Here is a 19515-nt window from a genome sequence, read left to right on the forward strand (position 1 = left end):
GGGGAACGACATGCTCCTCGCCCCCATCCATCCTGTGGACATAATGCACATCATGGAAGTGGCCCTCGCCTCCCAGAGACAGAGACAGAGCAGGCTAGCTGAAGAGGCTTTGGGCTGAAGAGGGCCATTTGCTTCCATTTGCCATTTTTCATCTACGTATCTGTGTAAGGGGAGAAACAGGTGCAATTTTCAAAAATGGCTAAAAAAAACATATGCACTTCCCAATCAATTTTGTCAGAAGATGATGGAAACAAATGCAACATAAATGAGGGGTCCAAATGGAAAGGGTTGTACACTCACCAAAAAAACTCAAATCTCAAAAAAAAAAAATCTATTACTACATTTGTCAGAAATGCAATTTACTCACAAATCTGTAAATCTGTACTTGTTGGTTTCAATACGTTGAACCCTAACCTTGTCTGCAACACTTGCTTTATTGTCATTCTACATGTATTCACCCCATGATACTTGACTTAGCTGAACTGAACAGCAAGCTGAAACAGTAATGTGCGATTCTCCCCCAGCCAAATATGATAATAATCTTCAGGCATCTCCAACTCACGTCGCACAGCTCCTCTTAATTGGAACCAACTCAAGGCCAAAAATCTCTCAAAACAACAACCTCTTGGCTCTGACGTGAGGAATTCGCTGCACTCCCCTGCTTGCGAACCGTCAGCTCTATATACTGTAACTAATCAAACGTATGAACATTTTTGAAGCACGGAATGCATTCTCTATCACATGTGTCATTCATTCTGCCTATCACATGTGTCATTCATTCTACCTACCAGTATGGTTAACAGAGAGAGAGAGAGAGAGAGAGAGAGAGGCAGAGAGAAAAAAAAGAGAGAGACTGAAGGCTCTTCTCAATTCTCGGTCCTGTGGCTCATTCCCACTGATCTATAAAGAATGATGGGGCGGCAACAATGGGATAGTCTACCCAGAGTTCTTTATAAATCAGTGGGAATGAGCCGGAGGACTGAGGATCGAGGACAGAATGTTGAGAAGAGAAAAGATCAGCTTTGACCTTTGACCCTGTCCACCATCCCTGAGGAGTTGGGGAGATGGACAGCAAACCCACGAGTTCTACTTGAGGCCACGCAGAGTGCTGCTGCTGCTACAAACTGACTGCCCACCACAGCCGCAGGGCCCTGAGATGATCCTCAACGACATTCAAATATATACTGTATGCATATCATAGCAGCAGCCGCAAGCTGTAGTGAGTAGGAAATCAATCTGGCTACATACTGGATTTGATTTTTTCGATTTTTGTCAGGATGCAAAAACAAGCTAATAATTCAACAGTAATATCTAAGAAGCATAGTTTTGCCAATAGAATGTTCTCATAGGCTATCCACTACAATTTGTCACCGTTCTTTTTTAAATGAGTAGTCCTCAACGTCTCTACTGTCCTTTCACCACTATAAAACATGAAAGCAGACGGTTTCTAACTTGAATCATGACTGCACTAGCAATGGAGCCTAAAAGCCTGATTAAATAATACTTCCCTACATCTACTGATGGTATCATTTTGTCTAAGGTTTTGGAAATGGTGTGTTCGCGTGAGAGGTACATAATTTCTTCAAATGATGTTTCAGGCGCAGACTAAGCTTTTCCAGTTAAGATATGTAATTGTAACAATTATTTCGTGCTTTAACAAAACCACTGGCACACAATTGCACTGAAATGTTTTGAGGCGCAGGTGGGAGGAAAATGCTCCTCAGAGTAATGAATTATTCATGTTTATGATAGGTAGGGCTGATGTGAATGGCAGTGACCTGCTTTCTCCCCGACTCCTTCTCAGAGAGCCTTTGGCTCTTAACCCTTTAATTACTGGCCAAGTTCCTTGGAAGGAGGGGATCCCATATGGTAATTGCTAATGGTAATATACTGTAAATAAGAGTAAACAAGTGGAAATGTATGAGAAAACAGAGGGAGAACAAACAAACATGGCGTTTTTTTAGATTCAGCTTCTATGTTTACAGCTGTGGAACATTTTTGACCTCTCTGAAGTATACAGTGCCCTCCATAATTATTGGCACCCCTGGTTAAGATGTGTTCTTTAGCTTCTAATAAATTCATTTTTTTTCCAAATAATATAGGACCACAATTTTAAAAAAGCGTAAAATCCAACCTTTAAATACAAGTGCATTTATTTAGAAGGAAAAAAATCCCACATTAAGAAATAATTATTTTACATCAAATCATGTGTGCCACAATTATTGGCACCCTTGATGTTAATGCTTTGTACAACCCCCTTTTGCTAATAAAACAGCACCCAATCTTGTGTATAATGTTTCACAAGATTAGAGAAAACAGAAAGAGGGATCTTCGACCATTCCTCTTTGCACAAAATCTCCAAATCATCCAACGACCTGGGTTCTCTCCTCTGCACTCTCCTCTTCAGCTCACCCCACAGGTTTTCAATGGGGTTGAGGTCTGGGAACTGAGATGGCCATGGTAGGAGCTTGATACGGTGTCTGGTGAACCATTTCTGTGTAGACTTGGTCATATGTTTAGGGTCATTATCTTGCTGAAAGACCCAGTGACGACCCATCTTCAGCTTTCGGGCAGAGGCCACCAGATTCTGATTTAAAATGTCCTGGTATTTCAAAGCATTCATGATGCCATGCACCCTAACAAGGTTCCCAGGCCCTTTGGAAGAGAAACAGGCCCACAGCATCACCGATCCTCCCCCATACTTCACAGTGGACATGAGGTGCTGTTCTGCATTCTCATATTTTTGTTACGCCAGACCCACTTAGAGTGTTTGTTGCCAAAAAGCTCTAACTTTGTCTCATCTGACCAAAGCACACGGTCCCAGTTGAAGGCCCAGTACCGCTCCAGACGCTTGTGCTATGATTTTGAGTGAGAAAGGTTTTTTTCCGTGCATGCCTCCCAATCAACTTGTTGGCAAGTAGCGCCTGATGGTTGTTTTGGAGACTTTGTGACCCCAAGATGCAACCATTTGATGCAATTCTGTAACAGTGAGTTTTGGAGATTTTTTCATTTCTCTTACCATCCTCCTCACTATGCGTGGTGGCAAAATAAACTTGCGTCCTCTTCCAGGCTTGTTTACCACTGCTCCAGTTGTTTTAAGCTTCTTAACAATTCCTATGACCATAGATATGGGCAGGTGTGCGAGTGGCTATTTTCTTGTAGCCATTGCCTTACTTGTGAAGGTCGACACACATCTGCCTTACTTGAACAGTGTGTTCCTTTGTCTTTCCCATGTTGAAGAGAAATGGCCTCTGTGTCACGTCATATTTATAGCCCAGGGAAACAGAATGTTAAGAATTACTAAATAAATGTTCCTACATACTCTGATTGACTTTGTAAACTATTGTAGAAATGACAGAAATGACAGAAATACTTTAACTACATTTATTTCCTAGGAATTGTTAGGGGTGCCAATAATTGTGGAACAGGTGCTTTTATGAAGAATAATTATTTCTCAGTCAGGGATTTTTTTTCCCACCTTAAAATTCACTTGAGTTGAAGGTTACATTTTTCTACAATTTTCAGTGCGAGAGTATGCTTCTACAATAACAATTGTATTTATTTTAAGGCTTTTAACACAGCTTAACCAGGGGTGCCAATAATTGTGGAGGGCGCTGTATAGTTAGTTTTTTTGTGTGACAAAGCACTGTTTCTTCTAAACAACAGCCTCAACCAGACGCTCTGAGACAAATAAAAATACTCGGCCTCTCCACGTCACTGGAAGGCAGCTGTGTGTGAGCGAGCGAGCGAGCGTGCGAGCGTGGAGTCCTGCTCTGCAACTTTTACCGGTGGAGACTACAGAGGCCTGGGAGAGCGGAGCGTACGGAGCCAATGCTCCAGTGGAAACTGGGTCAGAGCTCATTAACAGCTACGGGCTCTCGAGCCGCGCGTCCAGAGTTTTCAAGGGGAAAAACAAAAGCGTGGCAGTCTGGAAACAGGTCACCATCGGAGTCAGAGGGGAGGAGAAAGGGGGGGGGGGGGGGGGGGGAAGACATGACAGCCTAGGCAAAGAATCCTCAGATCTGGCTTTGACTTTGACTTTTTCTGGTGGTGCAGAAAAAGACTAACACCACCATTAAAACAACAAAAACGCTGCGGTGTAGCACTTTCAGTGTTCTGAGTTTTAAAATCAAATAAGCGCAACTCAACAAATGTACTTTTTTAATCACGCCACAATTCTGCCATTTATCAGCTGATTCAAAGAAATACAAAAAGAAATGTCCTGAACCAATTGCAAATAACGTGAAGGTTTTCTGCTGCCATTGATGGAGAGAAAGGAGGCACTCAAGAAAAAAAGTCAACCACATTCACTACTTTCAGTCCTTGACAAGTCAGAGACAAAGCAGCTATTTCAGCTATTTTTTCCATCATTATATTTTACACCATTTCCCATTATTAAAGTTTACTACAAAACCGTGGGCGCATCACACATCGCACACATCACTCTTGTTATTATTATTCATCCAACAGACATGACCCATACTACTGTATTTATGCAATCATCATGACTGTGGAACGGGCAGATGCTGTCTCTCTCACTGCGTATTTGAAGGCCTTGAAGGGCACATTTCAAATCTGTGTGACTCAGTGGCTTGGAAGGTGGAGGAGCTGTTCTGCAACTGGAAGGTTTCTAATTTGTCCCTGAAGTGTGCTTGAACAAAGACACTGAATCCCAAACTACTTCTAATACCTACTTATATATACAGTGTGAGTGTGTGTGTGTGTGTGTGTGTGTGTGTGTGTGTGTGTGTGTGTGTGTGTGTATGATGTGATGCATTAATCTGTCACGAGTTTGGAGTACCTGGAGTAGATACATAGATGCAGTCCATAGCAGTTGTGGCCTACTGGTTAAGGGATCAGAGTGGCCGATTCGAGTGCCCTTATGGCTCGATCAGACAAATCAGATCAGAGGATGTGTTTTTTATTCGGTTGTTCTGTACGGAGATGCGCCTACTCCCAGGCAGTAAAACATGGCCGGTCTGATTGCTCCCTTGAACAAGACACCTACTGTAACCCCCAACTCCTATGAATGTGTGTGCTCACTACCTACAGCAGTAAAATCATTTAAAGAAAGAATCTACATACTAAAATGTAGTGAATAAAAATCCTTCAGGATCAATGATAGTATCTATCTGAACACACTTCAATCAATCAGTAGTACTATTTATTTCAAAATGGTCAAATATCTTCAGAGTGACATAAAAGACATCAATTTACATCAGCCATTCAGATGATTCCCCACATAACTGAAGAGGAATGCCATTGAAATCATGAATGGAAGGTAATGACATTTAAACGAATGATGACTGTACAACAGATGAAGAGCGGCTTCAAGTTATCAGCTCAAGTGGCACTATGATTAATCATAAGCACTCAGGGTCAATTCAATCATACTCAAGGTTTATTTAGTATAAAATCTAACATCCGCTGGGCAATCATTAAGAAAATTCTGGAAAGTGGCCAATGTCAGGGGCATGTCTGAAGAGTATGCACAACTGCAACAACTGACATCTCTGATGAGTGTCAAACTGAGACCACTGCTCTGACATGGTACAGTACCAGCTGGGTCATTAAAGAAAGAAAGTGGGCCTAAAATGCACAAAAACAAAATACAATGCGTAGTGGTTTCATTTCTATTGACATCGCACTCTTCAAATACAGCCCTTGGACAGTATCGGTGATTACAGAAGAACGTTTTCTCTCTCTTTCCAAGATGATGGAACATGTCAACACACAGTCGCTGGAATGTACTGCAAACACTGCAGGCACTTGACAGCTTTCTCAGTTGTCACAAGAGCAAGAGGGGAGCTATACCAGGCGCGTAACTGAAGCGTTCTGCTCGCGACGCGTATGCTGCAGCAACTAATAATCCCTATAATCAGTGGAAGTAGCTACACTAGACGTGACAGTGGGGCGTACAGTACATTCAAAAGAAATAGACCAGTCTTCTAAAATGGATTTTATGCGTCGCGAACGGAACGCTTCAGTTCAGCGCGGTGGTGGGGTGGTGTAGCTCCCCTGTAAGAGTAGACACAGGCACACATCCACACTCACATAGCGCTGTGTGGAATAATGCAGGAAGAGTAGCATGTACAGTACAGACTATTTTCACAGAAAGGAAATGAAAATGATGCCCCTCTTTATTTCCTCTCTTTGTTTAACAGAGAAACGTTTCAGTCACCAAGAGATCAAATTGCATTAATATTAAAAAAGTGCACACGTAGAGTCTCTACCAATCTAGAGTGGTGTTACCTTGTTAGGAAAACAAACAAACAAACAAACAAACAAACAAACAAACAAACAGCAGTGAAAGTGAAAGGAGCCAAAACAAGAGGACACATCCTTCCTTCCTTTGTTGTCTCCAATTTCTCTCCCGTCACTCCCAAATTCGTACAAATGAAGCCAGAGTCTCGTCTTGTCTGGTCTCGTCTGGTCTGGTCTCGTCTAATCCACGTCGGCGAATCTCTGCGGCCCAGTCTACGGAGGGTTGTGGGCTGTGGGGGTGTGGTGGAGCGGGATGGAGGCCTGCGAGCCTCTCTCCCCGCCGCTGGTCCTCCTCCGGCCCTCACAGCTTGGCTTTGCCCGGCTGCAGCTGCAGACTCTGGAGCTTCATGGCCATGCCCATGTTCCCTGTGATCTTCAGCTTGCCTTGGAAGAAAGCCTTTGATGGAGAGGGGATAGGGAGAAACACATTTCACCAGAGGCCAGGAGAACACACAAACACAAACACTCCCACACAGACACACACACACACACACACACACTCCCACACATACACACACAGAGGAATAGCTGGTGCCTTTTGAATCCTACAGGCATTCACATCAAACCTTTGACTCATTCATAACTGATATAAAGGGGGGGGGGGGGCATTGAGGTCTCACAGCGGTCTGTGTGAGGTTTAAATTGGCTGGTATCCTGGCTTCCTGATGGAGAGGCACCCCTGTTACTCCTCTATAGCACCCTCAATCAGTGTGTCTGGATGAAAGGAGGACCACAGGAGGGGAGACACCCAGAGGACATGTATGCGCACTCTCCACTGTGACTAACAGGAGCCCTGAATGGAACGCAGGGAGAGAGAAAAATAAGCTAATGTCTCTGGGTTTGAGAAAGAGCTACCGTACATTCACTCAGTTTCAGATGTATAGCCAGCAAGGTCTCCTCCTGGGGCTTGAATCTGAATGAACAAGACCTTTTGAAGCAGTTCAAACTAAAGAACAAAACTGCTATGTGACCGCCTGGCCAGCCCAGGATCAATGGACCTTTTTCTCAGCAGCCATTTTTAACGGTAAATATATGGCAAGCCCAGGTGTTACGAATGACATCAATTAAGGATGTGATTCTGCTACACGTGGCTGAGATTTTTCCTCCTTCATATGGCAAAATAATTCCATCCACATCGATACAGAAAAACAGCCATCGAAGGTTGTCATGAACACGACAAACAGATGACGCTATTGGCCAATCAGAGACAAGACAACATCATTCATTACAATCCAAAAATGTTGTTTTCACCTGTCCACATGCAAACACCGAAACAGCGTTTTCGAAATTTCCACGTTACAGGAGTTTGTAAAAATATCCATTTTCAGTTTTAGTGTGGACAAAAGATGTAAATGCATAAAAAAAATGCTCAGTTTTTAAAAATACCTGGCTACGTTTGGACATGGCCTTGAACGGAGACTTCATTAACGTAATTAGTAACACCTGTGCTTGCCTTATCATTTCAAAAGGGCTGCAAAAAGGGTCTATTCCCAAACCCGCCATTCCAAGTCCACATCATTTTGGATAAGAGTGTCTGCTACATACCAGTCAGCTTTAACTTTAAGATGTCAAAGTGAAAGAATAAGGGGGTATATCAAGAATGTGAGACCACACAAACAGAGATCACATCTTAATTTAAGTGGTAGCAGAGAGAGAACACAAGTGGCAGGGGACAGAAGAAGGTCACTGAAGACCATGTGGAGAGTCACTTTTCCATTCTGACGCACTGATTGAGCCTGATCAAGGCCTCAGGTTTGATTCATTGAGTGCTTTTTCAGGGCTGAGTGGTGCTCTGCAGTCCTCACACACGAATGACATTTTCAAAACATTTTCCAAGTAATCTTTTTCTCCGCTGCAGCTGAAACATGGAAAGAAGAATCTTTCCTCTTTGTCAAACTGTATTATACATCGACGTATAGAATGTCTATGACAAGAGACACTTAAATTGTTGCATATGGATGGCCTTGAACCAGGGGAGAAGAAACAACAATCAGTACTTCCAAAAGAGACCTACACAATAATAGGCCTATACTACAGTAGGTCACATAAAGACGGGATGTTAATGGCAGACCTCCTGTACAGCTGTGTCCACTGTTGTATTGACGTACTGTACTCTTTATTCTCAATAACCATATTTGGTACTTAAATAAAGTAATCTGAGACGTGCAATGTGCACATGGATCCTCCATCCTCTGTAGTAATAAAGTGGATCCTCCAACTGTAGCAGTAAAGAGCGATGAGGGATTTGATTTTCACAATGTTCAGGTATGGAAACCCACACCACTGAGTGCTTCCAGACTTCCTCAATATATTACGTTCTATATATATTACCTTTCTCTCTTACGTTCTCTTTTTCTAAGAGGAAAGAAGGAATTGGACCAATTGAATTATTTAGCCCCATTTTTAGGACTAATTAGCTCCAGGTTGTCTGGACTTGTTGAGTGTGAGGATACTAGCAAGTCAAATGCAGAGTGGCGCTTCCACAGATGAACACCTGTCAGAGTGCCAGTGCTGGACACCGCAGGGCCCCGCAGATGACGACAGCGGCTACAATGACCGCAGTGGCAGCAGCTGCGGCGGCGGCTTTCCTGCCAGTGACTCTACGCTGGGCCCCTGAGCAGGTGTGTGAGAGTTAAAGGGGGGAGCTGGTGTTTGATGGAGCTGGAGCGCGCCAAAGGCAGTAAAGGGCGGGGGAGCCAGAGCCTGTAGGAGTAGACAGAGCTGGCCTGCGGCGATAAAGCCACCTGGAACCCGGCTCCCCAGCCGGACCGGTCCAGACCAGACCTGACCTGATACCTGACCTGGCTGGATCCACAGCGGACCTCCTCGGACTTTATGACCCCAATCTCTACACACCAGCACGGCGGGTGCTGCATGCAGATTAGAACTGATGAAAGTTCAAGATGAGAAACACAGAGGCTTTGAGTGAGTGGGCAAAGGGGAAAAAGAAAGAGTCTGTTGGATCGCTTGAAGGCTCTTTCTTTTGCCATGCGCCTGCCATTCAACGTGTACCATAAACATCCATATAACCATCCAAATCCATATAAAACACAACTGTTCATGAAAAGACAAACACAACCACTGCTGATTATCACAGTTAATAAAAAGCACATAATCGGAGTAGGGAAAACTCACGGTCTGAGGATTCATTTTCCCCGTCATGAGGGCCAACAAGTCGCCGTCCGACATGGCAATGGTGCAGTCAGCTTTCTTGGCTGGGGGAGACAAAAAAAGACGGGGGTTAAGGGGGTGAGGGGGGGTGGAAAAAGAAAAGAAAAGAAAGGAGGGACGAATCGGAAAATGTTAGCAGATGAAAGTCTGCTTTGGCACCGGCTGTTATTAGCACTGTCAGCACACGGGTGCCTCACGCAGCACTAGTTCCTTTTGGGAGCAAGGCACTTGAGCTGGGCCTTGCGACTCACTGGCCTTTTCCAACCAGGCACTGAGAGGTAAACATCCTATACAGGACACCAGCAAACCATGCGCTCAGTCAGTCGCATACACAAAAATACACACACAGTGTACCCACACTGCCCAAATGCAAACACTCAAACACACACACACATGCACAGGAATGTATGCGGTGCATGAACATACACACACGCCTTCAACACCTCTCTCTCTCTCTCTCAACATAAAAGTGCAGCACACAAGTTAACGGGTGGGCAGGAGAAGTACCCCAGGGATGCTCCCTCACATCAAGGTTTCTAAGAATTTCACTCTAGAGCCATGGCTTAAACACGTACCGCTCATTTGGTATGTAGAAATGGATTGAGGAGATGAGCCTAGCATGTGCCCGGGGACACCATGACTTGCCTTGTTAATCCCTCCAGATATCATTAAAAGCTGAACTACATATTGAAAAGGTGCAGTGATGGTTGACCGCATCCTCTGGTGCCCATTAAAGATGAATTATTTAACTGCTCAAAGACCAATGGCTTATCTGAGACCTACAAAGGAATGGCTTCTCTTTGAATGCTGTTCAATTTTAAGTCCCTCACGCATTCGGCTGTAATTCCCTCATTAAGGGGCCAATATACAGTACATACATGGGAGAGGACTGCGCAAAAAGAGACTTAGCCAATCTGCACACACTCACAGTGAGTGCTGGAACTTTTTCATTTTATAGTGAATGTACTATACCTGCAGGCAGCTACTCTAGTAATAAAGACACAATCTGGATAGAACCTGTTTTAATAAGGCGGAAAAATGCATTCATGTTAATACCTACATCTCCTCACGAGGTTGTCCTTTTCCCATGACTCTCACATGAGGGCACATTAAGGGTGACTCCTAATTTAAATGCTTGACTGATGATTTAAGAGCATTAACACCAATCAGAAAACATGCATTAGACAAAAAATATTTGGACGATGCAAGAATTTCGGCCATATTCCAAGTATGTTTAGCCTGGCAAGCCAAACTATACAGAAATGTATAGTCTGGAGACGGACCATTCAGAGCTGAAGCCTGTGGGTGGGATGAACCGGTGTCTTTTAAACTACTCTGCACGTAATAGGCCAGCATTTGTGACCAATCGTAGCCGGTCGGCAAAACGGCAAAAACATCCTTCTTTAAAACTAATGACTTGAGTGCCTCTTTCTGCTCAACCTTCAAAGAAAAGCCCGTCTATCCCTTCCAAAGCCGATTCAAACAAGTGCGCTTCGTTAGCCTCATCCATCTTTCGTTGTTCTCTATGGTTGTTGCAACACGGTCTCACACCCAACTCGTCGAAGGAGGATGCATGGTCAAGCCCCCCGGCGTCAATATTGGAGGCCGAAGGTGAGCTAAGGCGGGCTCAGGGACTCCGTACACAAATAGAGCGTTCTGATTGGACAGGCTGACTTGGTGTCGAACGCAGGCTTGGCCTTAACGGTGCGACCCTGGACCATCCCGCTAGGCATGGTCATAAATAAATAATATGTTTTGCCGCTAGGGTGCGTCTAGATTTCTAGGCTAAAGTATGTTTGGAGATAATATTAAAATGTAAACTTATTTATTAGAGTGCCATCTTGAGGCCAACATTTCATATAATGAATTTTAATGATTTTTAATTTCATAATAATCAGTTCATTTTTAGGCCTTTCTAATAACCAATGAGAACAGGGTTACTGCAGCTTTGCTGCTGGGACCTCTAATTGCTGTGTGCTCCAGCAGCACACTAAAGGCCAGTTCAAACACAAGATCCGCGACGAGACGAGCTGCAACATTCTAAAAACCAGCAACGTTCTAAAACTCTGCAACTAAGATTTGACATGTTGAATGTTTAGCGACGGCTTGCAACTGCTTGCAACTTTTGATTCACACCGCCGCAACTGCTCTCCGCAACCGTCTCAGACCGTCGCGAATCTTTGGTTTGAACTGGCCTTAAAGGAGCCCTAACTACGCTCCTGTGCTCCAGCAGCACACTAAAGGAGCCCTAACTACGCTCCTGTGCTCCAGCAGCACACTAAAGGAGCCCTAACTACGCTCTTGTGCTCCAGCAGCACACTAAAAGCCGTTTCAAATCCAGGTTGTGGCGAAATAACAGCCAAAATGTGATGCAATCTAGGAAAGCCCCTCTCATGGTGCACTCAAAACTCCTTGATTTTTGCTCCATTCTAACCCTCTCTGGTGAAATTCCACCAATTTAGTAGAGTCTGATACCAACATTCTGGACACTGTCTCCTAGTAAAATCCAGGATACCATCCGCCCAAAATCTGGGCTAAAATTGTATCAGAATCAGAAAGACGGTAAAATTGCACCATGTGAAAAGTTCTCCCAGGTCGCATCATAGATATGCTCCAACATGTTGTCCTGTCCTTCAAGTTTTACATTGTAATCAAGTCCAACATTGGGGTGGATGCTTGTGAGACATATTACCGTACCTGTGTCATTGTGAACGCAGCCGTTGCCATTCTTAACGTCCACAATCCAGGTGGCCTCCTTACCATCTGGTCCGTCCCTGACTTTGAATGCAAAAACCCCACCAATTTTCTTCACAAACTGCTCCCCATCCTGTAAGGTAATAGTTAATTACTGTTTATTTTTATTTCTTTTTTAATGTATTAAAATGAAGAAACATGCCGCTTAGATTTTGTTGCTTTCTTGCTGTGGAACAAAACATGAGGAAATATCTTCCCGACAAAGACAAACAGAGACGTAAGATCAACCTAATACAAAAACATCGAACTGGTAATGTGAAACAGATTGCTTGCTGTCTCTGCCAGGATAATTGTATAAAAGAAGTGGATGAAAACTAGGCCATGGGCCCTCTCTCTTGCAAGAACTTGTTGCAGTGACTTGGTGCACATATCAGACTATGAAAAGTAAACACGTCTTTCTTTGGACAAAGTCAAACACTCGACAGCAGAGTGCTATCGAGAGGAAAATTCTTGTGAGGTAAAGTATATAAAAAAAACACAAGCACCCTGTCAAACATCCTATGCTACCAATATTCAGAGAGCATGCCAGATTCAAGTCTGAACAACACAGTGCTCAGCTGGATCCTGGATTCTTCCATTATGAGCCAGGACTCCATTTTTCTCCGTCTGATTTGACCTGAGGGAGCAGTAGACCACTACTTTAAATACATTTGTGACTTTGCACTGGGAGTGGGAGTTTGCAGTGGCATATGGTTGAATGGAATAGCAGCGGTAGAGGAAATAACAACGGCATTAATAATTGGCTGGCCCTGACATGTTGTGAGCTTGGATGAAAGTACTTGCTGTGGACTAGCAAGCCGTGACGTGGAGCCAAAGCTCAGAAGGGTTGGACGTGTAAAAGCAGTCATACTGATTTCGCTTTTTATATAACACTAAGCAGGTCAGCAAGACAAAAGAAAAGACGAGAAAGAGGGAATGAGAAAGAGAGAGTGAGAGAGAGAGAGAGAGAGAGAGAGAGAAAGAGAGAAAGAGAAAAGAAATCAAGCAGGAAGCTTCACAACTGCTATCAGACAATAAAAAGCTGGTGTGAGGGGGGGGGGGGGGGGGTTTGCTTCCATTTTCAAGTTCTTATGCAACTATAGAAAAGGCGAATGAAATCTGGCTGGCTGGCTGGCAGGCAGACAAATCCAACCTAAATGTTTTTCACATCCCGAGGCCTGGGCTTCGACAGCCTCTGATGCTTTACACAGCTCCTGCTCAACATGACAACAGAGCTGGCCTACACATTCCCCACACCGGCAGCCAAGAGTGGCTGCCTGCGAGAGAAAGGCCCCTGGCCGCCCACCACCGCACCGTAAGTGACGTCACTCCAATTCACCAATTCCCCTTTCATCCGATTTGCACGGTGGTGAAAGGATCCCTGCACCATAGAAATAAACGTCTGGTGTTCCAGCAGAATGCTGGAATGGAAAATATAGCAGTATTGAAAAGGAAGTGCACTCCTGGTACCTGCCTGACTTCTCATGTGATGTGGAGCGGCACTTAGTGGCGAAGAGAACTTAAGAGTTAAGCAGCAACTCTCCTGGAACGGCCTTCAGCTCAGTGCACTTCTGAGTTTCAGGAAAAACCACTGACTAACTGTGCGTTCACACCGCCGGCGACTTGAGCTTCCAAAGATTCCGGAAGTCATTCATTTTCAATGGAAGACGGCTTCTCTCAGCTGCCAGCAGCGACCAATCCGTCGGCGTCGCGTTTTGGGCGTCTTGAGCGACTAGAGAAAGTTGAAAATGGTTTAACTTTATGGTAATGAGCTATGACGCGGTTCAGCGACCAAACGACCAGCAACGAACATAGAATGCTACTATGTCAGAGCGGCCAAAGCATCCAAGCTTCCCACGGCGTCCTTTACAGGGCGTCCAGAGCGATTTTGGAAGCTCAAGTCGCCGGCGGTGTGAACACACAGTAAGTGCTCAGACTCGCTTTAAGTGGAGCTAGAAAAGGCATCTTTAAAGTCTTACCCCCAGGGAATAAAACTATCCTTACTGCCGTCCGCTTTAACCCTCTCTGCTGCTGTTTACGTCCCCCCTCTTCCCTTCCCCCCTCAAACCCTCTAGCTGCCTGGCTCCTCTAGCTGTTGGCTGCAGCAACTCGAGCTACAGTAGGTAGCACCGTTTGTTTTCGGGTTCTTTGTTTTTTTCTTTCTTTTCGTACCAGCAGTTTGCGGTGAATTTAAGAAACAGATCTATGTGAAAAATTGCCTTTGTATTTAAGGTGCATGGTGGTGGTGGTGGTATGCATGGGCATGGACAGTCCCTGTGGTGGGGGTATAAATAAACCATCCCAATGCAGTGACATGAACAAGCTTTGAAAGTCTACAATATTTTCCACAAGATAGCAGACCTGACAGACCAAAGAGGAAACCTGAGGTTTATAATGAAGACTTCCCGATTGAATGGCAATTATAGCAGGCTGAATACCTCTTGTAGCTTTTTGTTGATTTCCTGGAAGACCGCATGTGCTTTGAAGCCCTCCAGGTTATCAGCTGCACTGGTGCATACAGCCTTGATCTGTGGAGCACTGTGGAGAGAGAGAGAGTCCTTCAGAAAAAGAGGCTGGAAAACGCAAGCTTTCTCTCTCAGACACATATAGAGATGCACCGTAAAAAGCCTAGGCAATCTCAGAAACCCATATATAACCGAAATACACTCAAAACCCAATTGAAAACACGTTAACATGTGGACACGTGGACACGTAACGAGTGTTGAACATGAACCAAGATTTCTTACGCAACCATCTCATACTTTCCCACTCAAACCTTATCCATCAGGCATCTACATAGCAACACTCTGCAGACAAATCAGAGTCAAAACATTTACTCGTCGTTGGAGAAGAAATGTTCTTGTGAGAATCCACAGATCTTATGAACAAAGGCATTTCTCTCTTTTTTATTTAAATGTCATCTTCCAGGGAAACTATTGTAGCATGAAATGCAATCTGAGGGCACAAAATATCTGGAGTCATGGTCGACTATCTTCCCAGAAAAATCCAGGAAACAGCTCTGAGAACCTCTGTCGAAATGAGCACTAAACTTCAGACAGACTTGGCCCTGCCTTTTCACGGATACTGGAGAGCAACGGGACAGACTGGTGTCCTTCTCTCTCTTTCTAGGTTCTCCTTGGTCAGCTATTTGCATGTATCGTACCGTGCACTAATGTGTAACTCTTGTGTACAAATATTTTGCCATGGTCTCCAATCTTCCTTTGACAGGACAACCAAGAGGGCTGGAGAAATGCAAAGCAAAATCTTCATGGTAGATGGTCACCTGGATAGCCCAAATATCACCTTGCCAAAGACCAAGGCATTGTTAAAGGAAAGATATAGTGTAGAAATACTGTGAAAGGAGATTTTGATTTCCTCCATACAATAAGCACAGAGGACCATCTCACCAGTGGATAGTGTTAAATATTCAGCTACTGTATAACGCACCTGGCCAAAGTGCCCAATTAAGCCTGGACTACAAAGCCAACTCCGATCCCACTGGAATAATCTCTGTGCTAATGGGGGTCCAAGAGCAAATGCAGTAAATTGGAGAAAGGGCTTGGGAGGGAGCTTTGTCTCTAGAAAGAAAAGGACCGTCTGCTACAGACTACCAGAAAAGGAAAAAAAGAAGATGGGGGAACAGGATGTCCGCTAGACAGACACACAGCAGACATGTTTTCAGCAGAGAGACCCTAATAAAAACACATGCCAGCTCCAAGGTGGAGAGACATGCTATTTGATATCAAGTTTGTAGATTGTACGGCTGACATGAAACACACCAACTCAAGTATGTGAAGGTCTTAAACATAATACTTCAAAGGCTTCAGTCAAACAAAACAAACATAAACTTTCTGCAGTCATTTCATTAGCCAGAATTGTGTTTATGGCTCTTAAATTACTTCAACATCCTGTCAAATACTTATGGGTTGTATACAAATCTGAGATGCAAACATGTATTTCACACCATTCAATCCATGGCTGTTACAAACAGTTTCATTTTGTCAGCTGAAGCGAGAAGGCTCTAAATAGCAAAAATTCTACTACACAACCCGTTAAGGTACTTTGCACTGTTCCCATTTTAGAGCATCTTGTTTACCAGCCAAAAGCAGAGGGTGTTTGTGCCAATGCCTCACAGAAAAATAATTCATGTCTGAAAGAGTGCAGGCGCAGCACAGTTTTTTATGTAAGGGTTAGTGAAAAGATTCACAATTGAATATTATGAATCTCATTTCAGGGTTATTTGTCTTCATTAATATAACGTTTTGTTTTGTTTTTTGGCGAAGACATGCATTCCTTAAATTGTATTCTCGATTGGTGCAATTTTCAGCCCAAAAACTTCATCTTAATCTTAATCATAATGTTTTATAATAATCTTTGGCCAAGAGCATATGCCAATAACCATTATACAGACAGAAAGATATATGTGATGTCACAACCAGCTGATCAGACATTTCCAATATCCATGGCAGTAAACTTTGAATAGAACAGCAGCAGCGGAGCACCATTAACTTACTTCTTAAGATTGAAATATATTTTCAAGGTTTTTTGAGAGCAAGGAGGTCGTAAGGCGGGAAAGACATAGAGTTTGGCACCATCTGTGTAGTAATGATGAGAAGCCATGACAGTGGATAATCGGCCAAGTGAGGTGGTGTATAGGCCAAAGGAAATGGGCCCTAGTACCGAGCCTTGGGGCACCCCGGTGGCGATGGCAGCCAGAGCAGCAGTTCCATTCCTAGTCTTACTTTAGACACTGTCAACCATCCAATCTTACTATACAGTACAGTAGATCCATATGGTGAGCGATTCGCGTGTGCCACCATCTTGTGTTTGCCACCATTTTACTGCAGTATAATCCAAATGGCGGTCGCAGCAAAATTTCCACAGATGCTTCTAAGAGTGCCGCAATGAGTTTAAAGCTGTTGCTATAAGTTAGAAGCTCACACACCAAAGGAGGGGACAGGGAGGGGAGCAACTTAAGAGTTCACTCCCCGATGTCTTACCAAGTGGCTTTGATTGCTCAGCTATGACAACAGTTATCACCTAGTGATGAGTGCCTGGACTTGCACAGTGCAAGTCAGACACTCTGTTTCAGATGGTGTACTTCCGTCAGTACACTTTAATGGCAAGTGCACCTTTTGAGACAGAGCGAGAATATTTACGTTGCATACAAGCTACGCTGGCAGACTTCTTAAAGTGGTCTGTGTAGCTTCTTCTATCTGAAATAAAATGGAATGACCAACAGGCACCGCATCTCAAATGGTGTACTTCTGCATAAAATGTATTCAGACTGAAAATATCCAACGACACGGTGCTGGTGCACCCATAACTCTCAAAAAGAGTGTGGAACAATGGACAACTTTCACCCTCGACAGACGTCATCTTGACTGCATAGTGGAAGGGAAGTGAACATTGTCAAATGTGTGTTGAGGAAGCTGTAGCAGCAGTGGCCAACACACACTTTACAGATATACAAATAAGTTATAACATAAACTGTTCATGTTTTCACAAAGTACCATCATGTCACTGTCAAGAACACAAATAAAGTTATCTTTGAATATTGCAATCATCATTTCTGTCACCAATGGAGTTGTTCAATTTGACTCTATTCTGAAATTCGCACACTACTTCAGGTCACAGTGCAATTCATGAAAGTGTACTGGTGGAAGGAGGCTATGCCATCTGAGACATAGTGTTTGTAAGGCCAATCCAGAAAACAATTCATCATGTTCCAAAGGCAATTGGAATTGAAATGAGGGGTGTGGGTAAATTAATTTGGCTCTGAAGTTCCAAAACAGCCGACTTCCACAAGCATCACTGACTTCATAACTGTCATGCAAAAACACTCTAGCCTAGAGTTTACCCTAGAGTTAAGAATTTGGTAGGCTATTGTAGATCTAGGGGTCTCATTAACCCCACCATCTGTTCACTACCATTTGGGAAACGAGAGGTGCAATTAGGACAGATATGCGATCCTGAGACAGGAAAAGACACAATATGCAAGGTACTGGTAGCCTAGGGCCAAGAGAAACAGCCAAATGTGTCGATGTTCATAACTTCCATTAATAGATGATCGAATATGAAGTTTTCAGATATACAGCTATTATTTAGTTCTGTAGGGCCCACAGGCCTAAATGAATTAATGTCAGTGAAATCATAGGCCTGCGATTTCCCTTGTACTCACTTAGATGAAAACAGCTAGTTACCAGAAAGTGAAAGAAGGTAATTATCTGTATTTCTTTTCGGAATCAACCTTGAAAACGTGCTTGGGCTATTAGTAAATAGGATTCCTCCTTACGAAAGCGGTCACCTGACATTTCTTAGTTGTGACGCTGCCAATTTGACAGCTAGCACACGATGACTTATCTGATAGCCTTGATAGGAGTAGTACCGTTAACTGCTATACAGACTGCTGTAACATAAACAAGACAGGCTTTAAGTCTGATGTGCGACTTAAACAAAGAATATGGCTAGATAAGCTGTTTGTGGACAAGTTCGTGTGACTTTTGGCTACACTTGAAGTTACACAAAGGACAACCAAAGGATAAGTTACACATGACACCGAATCATGATGACACCGTTGTTGGATCATAAGTGTTGATAAATGGCAAACGTTAGTTTCATCCTCACCTTATTATTTGAGAAACACGCATTTTGCACAGTGTGTCGGACATGGGCAATTACTAACGGAGGCCGGCGAAAATCAACACAGTTTGAGCAGCTTGCAAGGTGGGTGGGTATCGCAAATCCCACCCGGAACTTCCTTGTTCCTTGTTGCAAGACTCAAGAAGTCGAACACCGATTGAGTGGAATCGCTTGATAGATTTACAGCCCTTATCAGTGGGGGATTATGTTATCATGTGTCAATCAGTCTTAAAAAATCACACCTAGGGCTTTCTGACACACGTATGAAAAAAAAAACAGTGCGGCTATGTGTGTATGTTGTAGTCCGATGAAACATCTGGGATAACAGCCAGCGCAGATATGTAGTTAGAGAACGTAACGAGCCCCACAGTCGAGAAAGCAAGTCATTGCTGCCATCTTCTGGTCAAAAGCTATTCAGGGTAGAGGCGATGTGAGGCCGAGTGATAGGCCCAGCCGGTCAGCGGTCAGCGTCTATCCGCGCCACGGGTCAAAGATGAAGTAGGCTAGAGCACGTTGAAACTCCAGTGTCAGTATTTCAGTTATTCAGTTGTAGTGTCATTCTTAAACCCGTAGTAAAATCATTTTGGCCGATAGTGGACATATGCACTTCATATGGCACTTGTGGTCCGCCATACCCAAACTTAAATTTAACTTGACATGAATAGGTTATTAAGAAAATACATGAGATTTTATTAAAATGACTGA

At 43.7% G+C, this 19515-nt stretch overlaps 1 protein-coding gene across 1 annotated transcript; it reads right to left on the reverse strand.

Annotated features, from left to right (window-relative positions):
• Nucleotides 1–5142: 5142 nt before the first annotated feature.
• On the reverse strand, nucleotides 5143–18938 carry scp2b (sterol carrier protein 2b). The gene is made up of 5 exons (XM_062556145.1): nucleotides 18796–18938; nucleotides 14607–14706; nucleotides 12133–12262; nucleotides 9400–9479; nucleotides 5143–6661 (listed from the first exon to the last, which is right to left on the reverse strand). Exons 1-5 carry the CDS (start codon nucleotides 18837–18839, stop codon nucleotides 6566–6568), a joined length of 450 nt encoding a protein of 149 aa, XP_062412129.1. The 5' UTR covers nucleotides 18840–18938; the 3' UTR covers nucleotides 5143–6565.
• Between the last annotated feature and the right edge of the window lie 577 nt (nucleotides 18939–19515).

The sequence above is a fragment of the Sardina pilchardus genome, chromosome 15, assembly GCF_963854185.1.
Source record: "Sardina pilchardus chromosome 15, fSarPil1.1, whole genome shotgun sequence".
Taxonomy (NCBI): Eukaryota; Metazoa; Chordata; class Actinopteri; order Clupeiformes; family Clupeidae; genus Sardina; species Sardina pilchardus.

What these genes read in the sequence shown, in the direction of transcription:
- scp2b (XM_062556145.1), bottom strand. Translation starts at nt 18,839, where the DNA reads ATGTCCGACACACTGTGCAAAATGCGTGTTTCTCAAATAATAAG. An exon ending in CGTGTTTCTCAAATAATAAG is followed by an intron (nt 14,707 to 18,795) that starts GTGAGGATGAAA and finishes CTCTCTCCACAG; the next exon opens with TGCTCCACAGATCAAGGCTG. An exon ending in GGAAAATGAATCCTCAGACC is followed by an intron (nt 6,662 to 9,399) that starts GTGAGTTTTCCC and finishes TCTCCATCAAAG; the next exon opens with GCTTTCTTCCAAGGCAAGCT.